General features: G+C 36.9%; 1 protein-coding gene across 1 annotated transcript in view; it reads left to right on the top strand.

Moving 5' to 3' along the window:
* Positions 1–15,602, top strand: part of INADL (InaD-like (Drosophila)) — a 250,541-nt gene that overhangs the window by 33,607 nt on the left and 201,332 nt on the right. Inside the window, exons 10-14 of the mRNA XM_012722487.1 lie at positions 145–236; positions 2,564–2,705; positions 3,943–4,092; positions 7,445–7,521; positions 9,707–9,763. Of these exons, the coding sequence (XP_012577941.1) occupies positions 145–236; positions 2,564–2,705; positions 3,943–4,092; positions 7,445–7,521; positions 9,707–9,763 (518 nt within the window). The remainder of the gene's footprint in view (positions 1–144; positions 237–2,563; positions 2,706–3,942; positions 4,093–7,444; positions 7,522–9,706; positions 9,764–15,602) is intronic.

Below are 15,602 nucleotides of genomic sequence, written 5' to 3' on the forward strand. Positions count from 1 at the left end.
CATCAGTTTTTCTGCTTGTGTTCAAAATAGTATTTATCAAGCCTCTAGTCAGCCCTTTACCTAATTAACCTCTTGATATGAATTTTGCAATCAAAGTCTAATTAGAGTTATTTTCTTTTTTTCCATATGTTTTATGCACCTTAGGGGACGCTGCTGGGATTTATGTGAAAAGTATAATACCTGGCAGTGCTGCATACCACAATGGCCAAATTCAAGTGAATGACAAAATAATTGCTGTAAGTAACTGTTCCCTGGTTTAGAACTGAATTGAATCAATTTGGAGGAGAAAGTTATCTTTATAATATGTACAAAAGGGGAATGGTTTAATATATAGCCTCATAATGTTTAAGAAATTGTCTCTTAGTACAGTGAAATCTTATTAATTCGGACACTTATGGTCCTAATTTTTTTTTTTTTGCTGTCATGAAGAGGTTGCAAATTACATTAACAGGTAAAAACACATGCATATTTATTTTTAAATATATACATATAGATTGGTGAGGCAGACCTCTTCTGTCTTGGCCACTACTCCCCTTAAGCGTGTATTCCAGTATTGCTCCCACTCTGTCTCTGGTGAATCCTCTCACCCTTTGCACCTCTGGCCTACACCCCAGTTCTATGCATGCATGCATAAATAAATAAATCCTTTTAAAAAATAAATATATTCAAAAGATTCACTAACATTCCCCAGTAAAACATTTTTTAAACAATTCTTTTTTTTTTTAAAAGATTTATTTACTTGTGCATACAGAACTGGGGTACAGGCCAGAGGCTCAGGGGCAGAGAGAGGCTTCACCAGACACAGAGTGGGGACCAGAACAGGCAGATCAATGAAGTGCACTGCTGAGGGGAGCAGTGGGCGGGTCAGGAGAGGTCTGCCATGCCATGTCACCTGTGGGGCAGGCGGGAATTGAACTCATGTGGAAGCAGCTTTAGATTCTCAGTGCTGTGCTTTAACCCGCTGTGCCACCAGGGAGGGCCCAGTAAAACATTTTTTAAGCACCCCTTGTGGTCTTTTAGCTTACTATGAATAACTAAATAAGCTGTTGTCTTTTATGTCTTCAAGAAAGTAGCATTATTACCAACAGTAATTTTAAGTAGATGCAAAATTGCAGTATTTTATGAGAATATTATATTACATTTTATCATATCAAATTGGTCTTTAATAGCAATACTAAATTTTATAGTTTATTTGAATATGTTTTTTAGGAGCACATGTGTGTGTGTTTATACACACATTTCATTTAGTGATTTTTTTTTTTTAAAAGATTTATTTATTTATTTGTGCATACAGAACTGGGGTACAGGCCAGAGGCTCAGGGGCGGTGAGAGGCTTCACCAGAGACAGAGTGGAGAGCAGAATAGGCAGATCTACGAAGTACACTGCTGAGGGAAGCAGCGGGCGGGCCAGGAGAGGTCTGCCACGCCATGTGGTCACCTCCGGGGCAGGCGGGAATTGAACTCATGTGGAAGTGGCTTTAGCTTCTTAGTGCTGTGCTTTAACCCACTACGCCACCAGGGAGGGCCAGTAAAACATTTTTTTTTTTAAAGATTTATTTATTTGTGCATACAGAACTGGGGTACAGGCCAGAGGCTCAGGGGCGGTGAGAGGCTTCACCAGAGACAGAGTGGAGAGCAGAATAGGCAGATCTACGAAGTACACTGCTGAGGGAAGCAGCGGGCGGGCCAGGAGAGGTCTGGCTCGCCATGTGGTCTCCTCCGGGGCAGGCTGCAGGCGGGAATCGAACTCATGAGGAAGTGGCTTCAGATTCTCAGTGCTGTGCTTTAACCCGTTGCGCCACCAGGGAGGGCCTCATTTAGTAATTTTTATAAAAGTATTTGTTGGTATAATTTGAATCTTTGTTCTTTGAGTCCATCTAAGAAAGCACAATTCATGACACCATGGTGTTTAGATAACCAGTCTTAGGAAATGTCTTATGATTTGCAAAGTTTGGAGATCAGTCACAGTGGATGTTTTGAAGAAAATACTTATGGGGAAAGCTAAATCGTTTGGTTAACTTGAAGAAGATTGAGAGAGGAGGCCGATTGTGCTAAATTCAGAGATGTGCAATTGAGCTTGACTTAGACTCGTAAATATCTTCCTTGCATAACTCAGAACACTTGAACACAGAAAGTAGTGAAGGGAGACTAGTATGTTTCCTCTGGAAAATATCACATAGTGACCTGATAGAGGGCCGAGGTACTGGATGACTTCTTGGTAATCATGACTGAAAGCTATACAAAATAATTGGGTATCTTTTATGTCACTAGAATATTACATAGCATCATAGAATAATGCCCCTTTGTCTTTCTCAGTACATAAGTTGAAATGTGTAACTTAGGAATACAAGTGTGAGTTTGCTTTCTAGTTTTTCCAAGAAGTGTTTCAGCATATTTTACTACTAGTTTTGTGTCCTTCTTCAAAAATATAGATATTTTTGAAATTAAGTAAAGCAATAAAGTATTTTTGGAATAAAATGAGTGGTCTAATTTTATTCTGCTTTGCCAGAATTAAAAATAGTAGCTGATATGAAATTTGTTTAATGTGTCTCATAATTTCTAGGTTGATGGTGTGAATATTCAAGGTTTTGCCAACCAGGAAGTTGTTGAAGTGTTACGGAATGCAGGACAAGTGGTTCACCTAACACTGGTTCGAAAGAAGACAGTCTCATCTGTTCCTCTACTTGAAAGGCCCTTAGACAGAGGTAATGGATTCTATTGTCCCTCTTCCTACGAGATGGTTTGGGCTTGGAAGAATATTTCCTTTTTGATAGTTGTTTTGTGAGTCTAGAAAGGAAAAACTGTCCTTGTGTAACAGAGATGGAGAAATGAATACTCTCATTTGTGCATGCAAACAGCTTTCTTTGCCTATTATAATGTGTCAGTCCAAGTGTTATATCATGAACCCTGACATACATGAAAGTCATAAAAGCTTCTCTAAATGGAGATGGAAATATTTCTTCCCCAAAAGCTTCCAAATTTCCTTTATTAGCTACATTTAAATAATACAGTTTTGATACCTTTTGTTCAGAGGCTCTCATTTGTCTAATGCGTTGACATTTTGCAGATTTCAAGTTTCATATCACTTTTAAATATATATTTCATTCTAGTGTTTTTACTTTTTAATATATGATAAGGAAATAAATCATTGATTTCTATTAACATTTCTATCTATAAGATAATTGTTTTGATTATAAGAACAGTAAATTTTCATTATACAAAAGCATAATTGTGTGCACATCAATTTTTAATTATTAACTTCAAGTATGCAGATCGACAAAATCAGACAGTCATAGGAATGCATATTCAATTTTAAATAAATGACTGTAACTCTAAAGCCCTTAGCTTCATCTTAAAAAAAAATTTTTTTTGGCAAGAATACTTTTAAATAACATGTGATTATTTTAAAATAACCTAAAAAGACTGTTGTTCAATCTTTCTACTCAGAAATATTCTAGGATAGCTTTTGATAGACTAAAACCTATGCTACAAGGAGAATTCTTTTCAGTTCCCTACCTTTATATAAAGTTCCCTGTGTATAGTTTATTATATTATTATCATAATGTCATCAACCTGGGAAGTATACACAGCAATGGGACCAGCTTATTCTGTTTGTCTTGTTCCCCAGCCACCATAGCGACAAGCACACAGAACCCTAACAGAAGTTGCTTATGTTCTTTTTCTTTCCCGTAGCTATATTATTCTTGCATTGTCATCAACTTTCCCATGCTTTTCTCCTTCTACTTATTTCTATGTTCTTTTCAATATTACCAGCAGTTTGTTTCTTAAAGATTGGTATCACACATGGCACTTTAAATAAAGGAATCATATATGAAAGTTACCCAAGATGCTTGTAATTAGGTTGTGAAACAGGAACATAGAAGTGTGAAATTAGCTTACTTAAATATGGTCTTTAACTGTTGGAGGTTCTTTTTTTTTTAGGAACTGTTGTAGAACCACCGAAAACACCAATCCTCTTTCTCCCTGGAGCAGTGGAAACAGAAACTAATTTGGATGATGAAGCTAATGAGGAAATTATAGAAAGCCTGGATAGTTTGAAAAATGACAATGTGCAAGCTGTAGAAAAATTGGGTATGCATAAAGCATATGATTCAAGAGTGGTTGGAGTAACTTGATTTTTTTATTTGTTGACCATTTTCTCTTCATAGTTAATAGAATGTGAGGAAAATGAGAGAAAATTTTTGAATTATGAAATAGTATAATAGTCTTACTAACAACTTCTAATACTTGTGGCATTTGGGAACTAAGCATATTATTTAGTCTTTGTACGGTTTTATTAGTTTTGAATGTATTTTTTAGTCATATGTGATGACTGGTTTTTAATCTGTCATTTTAAATTGCTACATATTTAAGCTTGTATACTATTAATATAGCTATAGATCTATGCTATTGTAAGCAATAGCAGTGTTTCTTTTCACCTTAAAAATGAATAATATGGCCCTCCCTGGTGGCGCAGCGGGTTAAAGCACAACACTAAGAAGTTAAAGCCGCTTCCGCATGAGTTCAATCCCCGCCTGCCCCGAAGGTGACCACATGGTGTGGCAGACCTCTCCTGACCCGCCCGCTGCTCCCCTCAGCAGTGTACTTTGTCGATCTGCCTGTTCTGCTCCCCACTCTGTCTCTGGTGAATCCTCACACCCTCCACATCTCTGGCCTGTACCCCAGTTCTGTATGAATAAATAAATAAATCTTTTAAAAAAATGAATAATATATGTGTTTCTGTATGTTTCATATTGCCAGGTTGCTATATGTTGATCCTTTCATTTTCTTTTTAACCAGTGTGCAGCTTTGTCCATTTGTACTTTTTAACCTTTGATTTTGTACTTTCATACCTTCACTATTATAGTAGCAAATTCTATTCTGTAAGCTTATTGAATAACAGTCTCATGCAATTCCCTGCACAATACTACTTAGAAAAGTAGTCTTTTTTTTTTTAAGACTTATTTATTTGTGCATACAGAACTGGGGTACAGGTCAGGGGCTCGGGGTGGCGAGAGTCTTCACCAGAGATAGAGTGGGGAACAGAACAGGCAGATAGATGAAGTACACTGCTGAGGGGAGCAGCGGGCGGGTCAGGAGAGGTCTGCCACGCCATGTGGTCACCTGTGGGGCAGGCGGGAATCGAACTCATGCGGAAGTGACTTTAGCTTCTTAGTTCTGTGCCACCAGGGAGGGTGGGAAAGTAGTCTTTTGAGTGAAATGAAATACTTAGCACCTTCCATGTTTCAGAGAAATTTAGGCTTTTAATTTCAGTTGTCTTGTTTTAGGAAAGAATGGACTGATTTAAGGAGTTAACCCTTCATTCAATTTTAAAACTTCCCATGATTTAAAATGTGCCTTAATCATTTTGACCTAAATAGATTATAATTAATCTTTCCTATTAAATTTAAGTGAACTCTGATATATTTTCAATGATGTATCTGGTGAAAATTAAGTACATTCTTAAGTTAGAAATATTTTTGGAAGTATTTTATCTACTCTTTAACTCAATCATTATAATTTTTCTTCATGAGTATATATTATTTCAGCTTAAACAATAGACCAAAAATTTTCAGCCACTATGAAGTTAGTTTTTCATGCCATTGAAATATTTGCTTGAGATCATCATATTATTTATTTATTTTTTGATCACTTTATGTACCCCAGGATTTATAGAGCTACTGAAAACATTAATCTCTTTTCTCTGATACTTTTTTTCTTTTTTTTTTTAAGATTTATTTATTTGTGCATATAGAATTGGGGTACAGGCGAGAGGCTCAGGGGCGGCAAGAGGCTTCACCAGAGACAGAGTGGGGAACAGAACAGGCAGATCTAAGAAGTACACTGCTGCGGGGAGCAGCGGGAGGGTCAGGAGAGGTCTGCCGGCCATGTGGTCACCTCCGGGGCAGGCGGGAATCGAACTCATGCAGAAGTGGCGTTAGCTTCTTTGTGCTGTGCTTTAACCTTTTGCGCCACCAGGGAGGGCCTCTCTGATATTTTCTTACCCTTTCTGTTTTCACTGTATTGCCAAATATAAGAATATAGTGAGAAGACTTGTTGGTGAAATGACTGTCATGTACATAAAATATCATCTTTAATTAGAATATTTTTAATTTTACAATTCAGCCAATAGATTGCAGATTTTGTTCATATTAGTTTACCACACAAAGGACTGCTTGTTACCTAGAAGTTTAACAGGGAAAATAGCAGAAGTCAGTGTAATTTCTTATGGAAATTTTAAGTTGTCACAAAGGTGTAAAGACCATGTAAGTTATAATTCATTTTTAATAGGATCTTTGTTATCTGCTAAATGTAATCTAGCTTTTCAGTTAATGTGGTTATTTCATGGATGTTCTTTTACAAATCTAGTAGTTAAAAGTTCTTTAGTGTTCATTAGTTTTAGTCTCTGACTTCTGATGTTAGCCTATTTTACTTAATAATTTGAAGAATGCAATTAAGCATTATATGCACCCAAGATGAGCTGTCCATGCTGAAGACTGGAAGAGCTGATACTGCAAATTACATTTATTTGAGTTCAGGCAGATGGTTATATCAGTTGTGATAAATGTTCTGTGACTTGTCCAATCTTATGATAGGATAGAGTTTATCTTAAACATATTTTTTAAAAGATGCAGGTTTATTTGTTCCCTGCTACTGCTATGGGTATTTAAAGCTATGGTTTTAATATTTTGATTTTTGTCTATTAAGCATTGTTCAGACTATAAACTGCATGCTCTTCTCAAAGATTTATAAAGATGAGACAGGGCACTTAAAATCTGTCTTAGCTCTTTAAAATCACCTTACCTATGCAAAAGAGGCATTATAGCCCTCAAGTAAAAATCACAATGCTATGATAACCAAGTAGCCACAAAAGACCTGTGTCAAACCAAAGATTTTCTTATATAAAAACTCAAGCAACTCATTATTTGAATTAAGCCAGAAAAGCCTTTATGTGTACTTAAAGGTCTGACTGAGATTGTGTTCATGTGCCTTGTTAATGGCAATGATAATCTTGATAAGTTTTCACTTTCTGATAGATGAGTATACCAAGTACTACATTGAAGTGATTAACATTAAAATTAAATCCTTGTTTTTCCTGCCTATTATAAAGCAAAGCTAGATGTTTTTTTTGTGTGTGTAAACTACGGGTTATTCACATATGAAATATATATAATTCAATTTCATTTATAACTGATAAGTTCCTCTTCTCTTTAAAATATTCCTTAACAACAAAAAGCCTCTTCATAATTTGGTCACAGCTGGTTTTTACATTTTACATTGGTCTTATAAGTCACCCCTGATTTACTTTACCTAGTAGATTTAAATTAATGTATTTCCTTTTTATTCATTTCCCCTTACTTACTGGAACTGTACTGTTATTGAAGAATTTAGTAGTTAAATATGTTTGGCTCACAGTAGCTTCAACATTTTATTTTTAATCCAGAAAGAGCCCCAGACTCTCCTGAAAATGAGTTGAAATCCAGATGGGAAAACCTATTGGGCCATGATTATGAAGTAATGGTATGTTAAAATCTTCTAATAAAAAACACTCATGTCTCATTTAATGTCAAGTTTCTAATACTGCACTTTAAAGAAAAGAGAGTGGTCAAAGAATAGCCTGCCTGCCTTTACCTTTCTCTCTTGCTTTTCTTCCTTACTGGATCAACTGAAAAAACAAAATTTAAAGCATTTTAAGCTATAAGAATAATAAGGTCTGCCTACAAGTTTCAGTTACAATTAGCAGACACTCAGTATATGTTACAACCATTTAAGTTGATAATAGACAGAAAAATGTTAGGAAAGAGAGGGCATGTCTTTACATTTATAACCTATATCAGCTGCTTAAAATTGCTGGCATTTTTATGATTGCTTTTATGATCTGTTTGTTTTATGTATACTGAAAGGGCTGTGGATATTAGTCCTATGTTTCACAAAGAATCTTACAGTTTTATGTGAAAAATGAAAGAATGATTATCAAATGTATTTGGGAGAACAGGAAGTAATTTCGGTTAGTTATATGTTTATGGGGCCAGTGGTCCATTATACTTCCTTTCACCTGTTATTAGATTCATTGAGTAAGGGATTGATTACATTCCCCATATGAATTCACATGAAAGCAAAAAACTGCTTAGAAAAGCCTCAACAGCTTTCACTAAATGCATTAGTAATATTCTTTTAAACTTCTACTATCAGTCACATTTTCTTACATATGTTTGTCATTAGTACTTGTTGACTGGTTGGAGATTTTTTTTTACTCTTTTTGGTTCAGAATATGCAACCACTATCTATTGTCAGAAATTTTCCAGTGTCATTAAGATGAATTTGAAAAGCCCATACTTCGTCTTCTTGCTAATTTTCTACTGGTATGTCACTCTTCACAGACTGCTGCTGCTTCATAGATTTCAAATACTGTTTTGTCACTATTAAATGACCTTTTCTAAGGTCCTTAGTGATTTGACATTCAAAGTAATTTGATGTGCTGTATTTATCCATGGCCAGTTTTGTGATGGGCTCTTTTTCGTTCAAATTTTATCCTCATAACTATCCTTCCAAAATTCACTTATCGTTTGGTAAAGTCATAGCAAGGCAGTTCGAAGAAGACAGAATTTGAAGTATTTTTAAAATTGTGTTATTTTTATTAAGGTAACATTGGTTTATAACTGTGTGTAGGTTTTAGGAACACAGGTTCATACGTACTCAGATGTATGTTTCCACACCACACCCACTGCCAAAGTACCCATAGCCCTCTACCACATCTCATTGAGCCCCATTCCCCTCTGTTACCTTCAATACCAATTCCTATTTTGGCTTAGTTTTGTTTGTTTGTTATATTTAGCATGAGTGAAATAATTTGTATTTGTCTCTCTTCTAATAAGAATAATTCTAATTCACCGAGTTGTAGCTTATTCTGAGGGGTGAGAAGCAGGAAAGAAGTGGTTACAAGATGAATGAAGCAGTGAATGCACTTACTTAGCTGAAGTGCAGTAATTTTAGAGTTTTAGGTGGATCATTGTGTAACTTAGCCTCTCCCTTTCAGATGCACATTTTATTAATAACTTACAGATGCAAATCATCAGTATTTGCTTGTAAGGAACTCACTCCTGTGCACATCGCTATGAAATTTAGAGCAATATATTTTTAGGCCAGGATTAAATGCTTTACGTATTCCCTGAGATTCCCGCCAATTCAGATTTTTCTGTTTGTGTCCTTGCCAGCTATTTCTCTTAGGAAAATTACTTGAACTTGCTCTGGAAAGTCAGATGCTTTGGTTTTTCCAAACTCATCTGACATTATTGACCTTGCAGATTTTATTTCAAAGTCTGAAATTAAAAATGAAAAAAATATTCTTTTGATTTTCATCAACATAGTAGAACATATATGGTTTCAATGTAATGGATAATTATATTAAAATTTTAGGGATTGTGAAATTTTAAGAATAGCATTTGTATTGCCCATCACTTTCTGTTTAAGACTTTTAAAGTATTGGGGCGGGGGGCTGCACTGCAGAACAATAACAACAACAAAAAGCAAACATTCTTTAAAATTTTACATACTTAGTGACTTCAAAAACATTGAAACACCATTAGAATGTAGATCAGGTCAGTGAAGTGATCAATATTAGGCTTTACAGATTCTACTAAAAACCCAGGAAGATATAAAGTTACTTTTTTGCAAATATTGAAAGTGATTCTTCCTGTAAATTTAGGTCGCTACTTTGGACACACAGATTGCAGATGATGTCGAGTTACAGAAATATTCAAAGGTAAGCATTATTTTTAAGAATATCAGTTTATTATTTGAAAACATTTCTGTAGTTTTTTTTGATAAACTAAATCAGTGATGTGATGTAAACTTGCAAATATTTAGGCACCAACATTTCCTGAAATTATGGTGGGTTTTCAGTATTCCAAAAGGTAATGTTAGACATTCCTGCAAAGAAGGGGTGAAATGGGGTTGGGGGTATTCCTTATGTCACTTCCAGAAGCCAGAAATCCAGTTTAACTGCTTTCCCACCTGAAAATCAGTACATAATGTACTGATAGCTTTTCAGCTATCATAAGTTCTTTTAAAATGGTAGATGAAAATTAAGGCCACAAATAATGAACTTTAAGGAATAGTTCACATCTAGCTGTTGAGGACAGAGAAATAGCTTATCTTCTGAGTACAGGCAGTGTTTTTTCTTCAACTTAAAAGAAATTGTGATAGCTTTATTTCTAATGACAACATGCCAAAAGGAAACTTAGAGTACTTCCCAGCACTTAGAGTGTCCTTTCACTGCAAATTAATTTTGCAGTTCCTATTCTGAATAATCAGAAGACAGGGTAATTAAAACTTAGAGAAGCTTTTTACTTTTATTTTTTGATTTTTTTTAAGTATCTATTTACATCATTGTTCATTTTATAACAATGTTTACTCCCCCCGCCCCCACCTCTCATTATCACCATAGCTCCTCTCATTCTTCCTCCTGATCCCTCTACATCCCTTTCCCCTGTAGGATCTCTCTGGTTTATAATTGTCTGTTTTTGTATTGTTTTGTTGTGTTTTATATTGTAATAACAATACACTTTCCCCCCCCATCTTATTTGGTTCTCTTAAATTCCTCCTATAAGTGAAACCATTCAATATTTTTCTTTTTCCTTCTTATTTCACTGTGCATAATCCCTTCTAGCTCCATACATGTTGCTGAGAGAAACCTTGTAAGTGGACTGTTCAACAAGTATTGAGAAAGGAAACATTTTCCTGTCAGAATAATGTCAGATCATACAGCAATCCCACATAGGGTATATGAGCTGAGCCCAGCCTAAATTCTGCTGTCACGTGTAGTATTCAAAATGAGTTTTCTTGTAGCTTGTCAAAATTTATTCCAATATAGTCTCTTTTGATAATTTCTAAATAACTGAGAAAAAGTTGTAGAAGAGTCCCTCGCCAAAAATAATGAACCTGGAACAACTCAGTGGCTTCATGACACTCCCAAGCCTTGAAACGCTGGATTTTCTCAACTGCATTTCATCATTCCAGGGCAGCTGAAAGGCAAAAGATAGCTCCAGATTCCTTTTATGGGACAAATTTAAACGGGTACCAAAACTAACAAAATAGACAAACATATTATGTATCAATCTCACCCATTAAACCCATTGCAACAAGTTAAATTAATGAGCTATTCCAGTGGGGCCAGTTACATGTGGACATAGAGGAAGCAAGCAAAGGCCAGACAAAGGCAAACTGTAAGCCAGTCCTTGAAAGCTAACCACAGATCTGTGGCATCCCAGAGTGGAGGGACAGGGGAGGGGAGGGACATGAAGGCTGCAGGCAGGGACTGTGGGAGCTTGGGTGGTAGGAGAACTACAGCCACCACCACTAAGGGGAGAAATGCTGTGCTGTGAAAATGTTAGCAAAGATGTAAGTCGTGATCCTTCGTTAGTTAAAAAAAAAAATTTAAAATAATGTGGGGAGTGAAACAGGTGCCTGTGATAGAGGTGGCAAGGTGGGGGTGGAGTGGCCATTATTTATTTTATAGTGTCTGGGTCAAGCTAAAAGAAAAGTAGTATGTTATTAAATGCAGTTGGTGTAAAAGCCAGATGCTGCCGGGTCTCAAGGTTCATACTAACAAGCCTGAGCTTTATTCTCCATGTCAGGTAATACCAGTGGAAGGTTTCAGCGGGGTAGTGTCAGGGTCTAGGTTTTTCCTCATTCCCTTCAGCTTTCAGGTTGAGAAAGCTGAGTTCTCTGGCTGTGGCCGGTGTTCTCAAACAGCCTTTAGATGATCGTTCCAGTTACCATTTTGCATCGCCCCTCAAAGGAGTGATTCAAGAAGCATCTTCATAGATTATGGGCTAGTGTGAACAGATACGGTTTTCTTCCTAGGTGATGGGGTTGTGGAGAAGGAGGGAGGTGAAAGCAATTTACAGTGGCTTGAGCATTAGCTACCCTGCTTCTAGGAAGCTGTTAATCATGACACCAGAGCAGTTTTCCCGCATCTGGGAGACTTGCACTTTTAGGGATGGCTTTCTTGGCAAGTGTTTACTATTAAGATAATCACAGCACTGCAGGAGAAGCATTAAGCACATTTCAGTGACCTTTTTGCTGGTCATCAATTGTAATATGGAGTGAACATTAATAATATCCCTGCCTTGGGAAACAAAAATTCCAGGCTAGGCTAACAAATTTTACTTTCTTTTTTTTCCTGAATTCTATTTTCCGAACCAGAGGACATTAAAACATGGATTTCCCTTTAATTCTCTGTGAGCACATTTTCTTAAGGCATTGGAAAACACTGCCTTCTAGGAGTTGAGATTCTCTGTGATTACCAGGGTCCATTTTTTTTTTAACTTTAAATACATTTAAAAAAATATTTATTTATGCATACAGATCTGGGGTACAGGCCAGAGGTGCAGGGGTGGTGAGAGGATTCACCAGAGACAGAACAGGGCAGGCAGACTGAGGAATTAGACTACTGAGGGATGCAGCAGGCAAGGCAAGAGAGGTCTGCCACACTTGTAGGTCACCTCTGGGGCCAGGGCTCAAACTCGCACTGAAGCAGCTGCAGCTGGCTTGCAGTGCTACATCCTAACCCATTGTGCCACCAGGGAGGGCACTAAATACGTATTTTATTGCTCACAACAACTCCATTGCTCAGTGACTGTTTCCTCCTTCCTATTTATGATACATGGAAGATGAAGGTCAAGTAGGTAAAGTGACTTGCTTCAGATTACATGCAGCTAGTAAGTGGCAAATGAAACTGATCTAGCAAATCAAACATGATCTATCTGACTTCTAAGCCTGTGCCATTCCCTTTTCTTTTGAATTGATAATATATGGGCAAGACATAAAATTTAAAAGTTTATAGAAGTATGTACCACAGAAAAAAGTTTCCCTCCCATTCCAACGCTCTTATTCTCTTCACAGAGACAACCTCAGACAACTGTTGCAAGTTCTCCAGTATGTAATTTTATATTTGGCTCCCTGCTTTTTGAGTGTAGAACACAAGACACAAAATCAAATGACTATCCAGATTTCCTCTGCTGTCCAGAAACAGAGCATTCCTATTTGATAGGTTAGTTTTGGGGTCTGGAAATTTAAAATTTGTTCTATATAAATAATAGCACTTATAGACACTCCACCCCCACCCCCAATAACCTATTTTTGTACGAGTCTGGGAAGACCTGTGGTAACAACAGTTTTCTACTAGGCAAGTGACCTACAAGAAACATTGAATGAATTTTTTCAAAATGCTCATGTCCTGTTTTGTTTTTTTCTGACCGATATTCTGATTCTGTAGGTTTAAGGTGAGGTCTGTTTATAAAGGAAGCTGTGATCCCTTCCTCACCTACTCCATAGAGAATTGCTCAGTTCTCAATAAAGTGTCACAAAGATGTTGAAGCAGGAGATATTACTTCCTTAAGGCAGAGGATGGGAGCTTGTTGGGAGGACGCCATTTGAACTACATTCTGAAGAATGGGTTTACAGTAATAGCAGCAAGTGCCAAGCCCACAAGTGGAGAAAGAGTGGGTCATAACCACAAACTGTTAGGTCAGATGTCAGAGGCTCAGCTAGCACATTGATCAGGCAGGTAAACAAATCTAAACTGATGAATGGAAAAGGGGTGCTTGACCTGGCTATTGTTAACCTAAAGAGAATCTTCAATATTCATTCAGTGAACATAACATAAATCATGTGTGTTTTTTGAATTAAACTTTTAGGTGGGTGAAGAACTAAGATAAATCAAATTAATGAACTGATTGTTTGGTACAACTTCTTAGTGAACACACCTTGCTATATTTCCCCATTGGTTTAAAACTTATAGCCTCAGCCTTGGAAAGTACATTACTTATGGTAAATTTACAGAGTATTTCTCCCTAACCTTTAAACATAAATCATTTAATATCGTCACTGAGCATATGTGTGTTTCTGTTCTATTTTGTTTTAAGTTAAACTCCTCTGTAGCATTTTCCCCCACCCCACTGATCAATCTTTGGAGCATTCCTTTCCATAAGTTTCCCTTCCTGAAGCCACATCATTTGAATTCCCAGTTAAGCAAATATTGTGAGTCACACACACACACACACACACACACACACACACACATTTTCCCCCATATCTGGTTTCAGAATCCTGAGAAATAGAATTTTTAGCAAAATGGATAAACTGTAATTTATTTCCATGACAGGTCTCTATTCACTGTTGAAGGCATATAACTTGCTTGATCTTAATGGATCTTCATTTAGCACAGAAGATAATAACACAGTGGTCACACTTTCCTCGGCTACATTGCCCATAGCCACTACTTGTCATAACAGGATCATGAAAAACCTGTCACTCATTAACTTTGTCAATTTTAATAGGACCTTTGCAAAGCTCATTGAAAAAGCGTCAAAAAGCATAACATGCAGTGGGGTAAAGGCATCAATCATCTGTCTGTAGGGCCCACTCCTGCCATTGTAGCACTTTCTGCTCTCTGTCTGAGAACTCAAAATACCAAAAGGGTGGACAACCAAAAGAGACAGATGAAACGGTTGATTTGTTTAGTCACAAAATGCAGCTGGGGCAGGTAATTAAACAGTCCTGCTACCTTGGAGAAGCCTGTAGCAATGTAACACGAAGTCTCAGAAGCCCAGCTGCACTCAGATTTCGATTCAGAACTAATATTAAGTAGGCCTCCTTAGATTGACAGATTTCATAGACATCATTTTTGCTTTATTCATTCAGCATGATTGAAGATGGAGTATTGCATTTTGTTCATGGTTTAAGGTTCTAGGGAGAGTGTGGTGATTATAGATATCAGGGAAACAGCCTTTGAAGGAGCCATCCTCTACTGGGCAGGCAAGGAATGCCTTTGGCAAGCCTCTGCTATGCCGCAGAGCTCTGGTCTATTCCTGACAACTGTTTCGTGGCTATGGTGAATGGAGGGCAACCGAGTGAATAAGGCAGATTGGTAAGGGACTGGAAGGAGCCACTGAAATCAGTTCCTTTACTAATCCTTTTGGGGTTTTTTTTTTTTTTTTGGAGGGGGACATATTATATAAGTAGCAAATATTTCTTTGTGTGTACAGCAATGTCTTGGTTTTGGGTGTTTATTTCTGCCACTGTCTACACATTTGCTCAAACCAATCATTTAGCAATAATCTTTTAACCATCTCCCTCAAGCAGTCTTCCTGCAGGCTGTCTGTAGGACGGACTCTTACCTCTCAGGTCTCCCTCAAATGTTCTCATCTATGTTCTCATCTCTGTGAAACCTCTGAACAACTTTCCCACATGGCTGGCATCCACCAGCTGTATTTCGTGTCCTGCCCCTGCCTAGTTCCTTGTTACTGGTCATCGCAATTAGTAATGAGTTTGTTTTATATTTGTTTGTTGATTTAGCTGTTTGCTTCTTTATTGTGTCTTCTTACCCTCTTGCTTGTTGTTTATTGTCTATATTCCACATGAGATGTCAATTCTACTGTTCACCCAGTAATTCTGCCTTATAGCTTGAGTCCTTGCATGTGATTTTACTCTGTAACTATGTGCTGGATAGTGTGTGAATACTAGATCCCAGTTCAGTGGTATGCTGGTACAGTTCTAATTCTCAAAACGCAAAAAAAAAAAAAAAAAAAAAAAAAAAA

The sequence above is a fragment of the Condylura cristata genome, unplaced genomic scaffold, assembly GCF_000260355.1.
Source record: "Condylura cristata isolate star-nosed mole 26May11 unplaced genomic scaffold, ConCri1.0 scaffold00008, whole genome shotgun sequence".
In the NCBI taxonomy this organism is placed as follows: Eukaryota; Metazoa; Chordata; class Mammalia; order Eulipotyphla; family Talpidae; genus Condylura; species Condylura cristata.